General features: G+C 39.3%; 1 protein-coding gene across 1 annotated transcript in view; it reads right to left on the reverse strand.

The window, feature by feature from the left end:
* LOC111648357 (dual specificity protein phosphatase CDC14AB-like) overlaps positions 1 to 1785 on the reverse strand; it is a 17747-nt gene extending 15962 nt beyond the window's left edge. Inside the window, exon 1 of the mRNA XM_023398219.2 lies at positions 1361 to 1785. Within this exon, the coding sequence (XP_023253987.1) occupies positions 1361 to 1406 (46 nt within the window). The 5' untranslated portion in view covers positions 1407 to 1785. The remainder of the gene's footprint in view (positions 1 to 1360) is intronic.
* Between the last annotated feature and the right edge of the window lie 1257 nt (positions 1786 to 3042).

Genomic DNA, 3042 nt, shown 5'->3' on the forward strand with positions numbered 1-3042 from the left:
TGTCTATTCCAGACAAACCAAACTGTTGACTTAGAGCCTGGACTGATATAGAGATAAACCCACACACATTTAAACTCACTTCTCCAAAGTTCCTGTGCATTCAATTGAGGTGGAAGTGAACGATTTGTCATGTTGACACTTACAGTTAACAGTTAACTGTTAGCTCCTACATTAAACTGAGGCCATAAGAGCTCCACCTTAAAGCACAGCGCCTGTTACTTAACCTGATTTAATACAACTTAATCCTCCTGGAACAACGTCAGCACTTACAAAACCTTACAAGTCATTTAGTAGCCAACAAAAGAACAGCTTTTAGGTTGCCAGGTTGTGACAAAAGTCTCTGACTTCCTGCTTTTAATTCATCAGCATCTGATTCATTCATCAACTCTTTACTAACATCTATAACAGCAGATTTAACTGCTGTAAAAACATTTCAAACATTAAAAACTGTAGAAACGATGGATTTTTGAAAGAGTGAAGAACCCCACAACAGTCACAACCTGGTAACCCAAACTTGTTCTTAATACTATAATTGATTGGTTAATGGACTGTTACCTTTAAAGACCTAGTGTTCTTATTGAGCTGTATTCAATTATTTCAGTTCAGGGGTTTTCACAGTCTACATCTATGAATCTCCCACAGACAGTGAACCCATCTTCAGTGAGGTATCCGTGGGCTACAACCTGAACAATGGACATCAAGATAGCAATGTCCTTTAACAGTGTAGATCACAACCCATCTTAAAATGTGTGTATCATGTCTGAGTGTTCAGATTTGACTAAGTTTTTTTTTTCTTTTTTTTCTTTTTTTTTACAAATGACAACAATCATGCTGGGTTTTAAAATGCCTTCCTGATTTACTGACTTTTCCCTCCACTGGGAAAATGTACCGTTCTGTCCTCACTAACAATAATAATAAACTTTAAGACTTGTAATCAATTTGGTGATTATTTTAGTGCCATTTCATATCCATTAATCTAAATGTAGCCATTCTAAGACTTTATTTGTGGTATTTGAAAATGAAACCAAACAGCACATGAAAACTATTTTAACACAACTGCAAAAACCGTGTTTCGTTTTCTTTCTTTCTTTTTAATATTTTGATTTAGATAATTCCCCCTGGCTCTATTGTTGTTTTGTATGTCTTAATGACTATTATATTAATGACCTTCATTTGTATATGATAGTTGATTGTTTTATCAGTATTGATGATCTATCTGATCTATTTTCAATAAAGATGTTGGGGGAAAAGTTTTCAAGTGCCTTAATGAACCTTAGTTTTGTATCATAGACACAGCTGTCTTTGTATCTAAATGTCTTATTTCTATATTAAAAATCATAAAAATCCACGTGTAACTTACCTTTAATGAATTCTGACGCACCGGATTGGTCACACTCCTCTGCCATTTGTCTCAGTCTCCGGTGACTCCAGTAGAAACCTCCGTGTGAACAGTCCTGTCCCAGTCTTTATCGAAGTACAATGGTTTTTCTGGATTATCTGTTATGAGTCACTTGTCATCCTGAGCATCTCCACTGTCCGGCTTCAGTGTCTCTGTCAGCACCTGGAGTTCAAATCTGGAACTAAACTTACAGTAACTCTTACATGTTCACATCTGATGACACCATCCAGGCGCGTGAACAAGTCTCCAAAGTGAAATAAAAAAAACCTTGATGGTTCAGCTGAAACCTGCTGACTCTGTCTGAACTGAGCAGTTTCCCCCGCAAATGATCCACATTCAGTTCAGGACTGATTTAAAAACGTTTCCGGGAAGATTCAACAGCTGAGGACCTGAGGACGCGCCACAGTCCCAGAGAGCGCTAATCTCCCTGCTGCTGCTGCTCTGCACATGCTCCGTGACACACACACACACACACACACACACACACACACACACACACACACACACTGAACCAGAGAGTAGAATATTCCTGTAATCTCATTTCCTGTTATGATTGTTTACATAATACATTTTATTACTGATAGGCAAATATATGAAAAATATTATTCCCATTTTTGTGAATATATTTGTAGGATTACAGCAGACCTCATCTAAAAGTGCAAGATATTTGATGGTACTTTTTTCACCATGAATTTGAATGCAGTCCTCCTCCTGTAATTCCAAAGACCCGCCCTGTAGTGTTATTGTGTATATAGTGTTGTATGTGACTTTACAGTGGCGTCTTTACAGCGGCTCACTCTGCAGACTGATTCACCTGACATGAGGAACGGCAGCTTGCTGCTGTCTCCCATGGGTGCGGAGCCAAGGGCCCCGGGTGCCAAAATGTCTGAGCTCCCTGATTGCCCCGCTGAGCCGTGAGTCTCACATGGGGCCGAGTAAATCTGCACTTACATCACACAGTTGTACAAGTGTTTGATTATACAAGAAGAGTTCAACTGGTTATTAAACAAAAGTCACTTATTCGTAGAATCACTATTTTCTCAGGGATGTTGTATTGACAGTGCGTCTGAGTCTCAATACTCCCTGTAATACACACTACTGTCCAGCAGAATACTATAGAAACTACTTGAACAGTGTGCAGTCATTACAAACAGACAGCCTGGTGAGACATGGTTGGACCTCCAGGGTCCAGACTGATACATCTCAACAACTGTCACATGTGTGAAGGAGATCTTTCTCACTCCTGTGTCCCTCCTGTTTCCCTGTACCTCACTAACACTCCAAGAGTTCAGGCCATAACAACATTCACATTGTTAGACATTGTTCAGCTTCCATGATGACTGTTTGTGTCTCGATGGAGCCGCTGCTATCATCTCTAGCTGGCGTCTTACAGACAGAGAAAGGACAAGACACATGTAATATTAAATAGGTGAGAACATGTGACAAGGTGGGTTTTGTTCACTAATAGCATCTTCACACATGAATGTTGCAACCATGGGAAACAGGAGAGATTTAAGAAATGAAATCTAAGAGGGAATACTACTCTACTCCTGGACCACCTCATCTGAGATGTGCTTCTACTCTGAGATTCAGATTCATCTTTTCTCCCTTATTTATTATTTAACACGTACACATTTATTTTG

This window comes from Seriola lalandi, unplaced genomic scaffold, assembly GCF_002814215.2.
Source record: "Seriola lalandi dorsalis isolate HSWRI2012SDOR001 ecotype SW California unplaced genomic scaffold, Sedor1 jcf7180002054981, whole genome shotgun sequence".
In the NCBI taxonomy this organism is placed as follows: Eukaryota; Metazoa; Chordata; class Actinopteri; order Carangiformes; family Carangidae; genus Seriola; species Seriola lalandi.